This window comes from Penaeus monodon, chromosome 22 (genome assembly GCF_015228065.2).
Source record: "Penaeus monodon isolate SGIC_2016 chromosome 22, NSTDA_Pmon_1, whole genome shotgun sequence".
Taxonomy (NCBI): domain Eukaryota; kingdom Metazoa; phylum Arthropoda; class Malacostraca; order Decapoda; family Penaeidae; genus Penaeus; species Penaeus monodon.
The window spans coordinates 736,908-738,105 of NC_051407.1; the positions used below are offsets into that span (position 1 = coordinate 736,908).

At 39.4% G+C, this 1,198-nt stretch overlaps 1 protein-coding gene across 1 annotated transcript in view; it reads right to left on the minus strand.

The window, feature by feature from the left end:
* LOC119586798 (high affinity copper uptake protein 1-like) overlaps positions 1–706 on the minus strand; it is a gene marked incomplete at its 5' end in the record, with an annotated part of 14,845 nt that extends 14,139 nt beyond the window's left edge. Inside the window, 1 exon segment of the mRNA XM_037935517.1 lies at positions 474–706. Coding sequence (XP_037791445.1) covers positions 474–706 — 233 coding nt within the window.
* Between the last annotated feature and the right edge of the window lie 492 nt (positions 707–1,198).

Genomic DNA, 1,198 nt, shown 5'->3' on the forward strand with positions numbered 1-1,198 from the left:
TTGGTATACTAGATGCAACACAGAAGGAATGACAAATCCACATAAAGACAAGAAATACTTCTATCTAAAAACAACAAAATCAAAAATTCCCTCCCCGTCACTCTTTTTTACTGGATATATAGAAGGGAAAAAAATAAAGTAAAATACACAGGAAAAACTTCATTCCTCAGGATAGGCATGGACCTGGACTTCAACTTTGATAGTATCATGAGGTATGAGTGGATCAGTGTCACTGATGTCAACTTCTGTGCTCTGTCCACCTTCTGACTCAGCATGGGACCCTTTGCCCACCACACAGTCCCTGGCCACCCTTCCTGAGGCATCCACATCCCCTCTGAGGTTCTCAAAGGCCAAACCCACATGCTCACTCTCACGCCTATCTTGTACAAGCTCAGACGAGGGACGAGGGACCACCACAGATGACTGCACATTTCCAGTTGTTCCATATGAACCACACCCATAATGCCTGTTACCTTCAGCTCCCTGCGCATGGCTGGTGCTTTGCTTTTTCACCGCTGTGCGTGAAGTCCCCAGAATTTTGCTGGGCAGGTCAAATAGGGCAAAGAAGAAGTAGCCAAGGCCTGCCCCACCTACAATTGCAATGCTGAAGTATGCATTGTAAGTCATGACGATCAGCATCAGAATGTAGCCAATGGTTAGGTGGATGACGTGCAGAAATGACTGGAGGATGTGAAACTTTATCCTGTGGAAGAAAAACAATGTCACATGGTTTTCCTTGTATAAATTGAGCATTGTGTCATGTTATCTCTTTTAGATTTTCATTTTTTAACACTTGTCTCGTACTATTTTTTTTCTCACTAAAGGAAATGTGGCCCTGGAAAAAAAAAAGCAATGACCATCTCTGAATAAACTTTAAATGTATTTTTCACCTTTGCTATGACCTATATTTTCATTGAGCATTACTTCACTCCATTCAACTCTTCTTTATGTCAACTTTATATTATTCAAGTCTAACAAAGGACATAAATAACCTATGTAAACCCTTAAGTTTTGAATGGAGGGAATGAAGCCCATTTTGCTTAGGATTTCCAAAAAATGCAGAGAAATTATTTTGAGAGGAAAAAAACTTCCCAAAAAGGTTTTTGTTTTTTCAGTACTTGCATATAAAATACCTAAAAATCATACTGTCTACTTCTGAATTAAGTATAGATCAAAAAGGAATTTGACATACACTTCC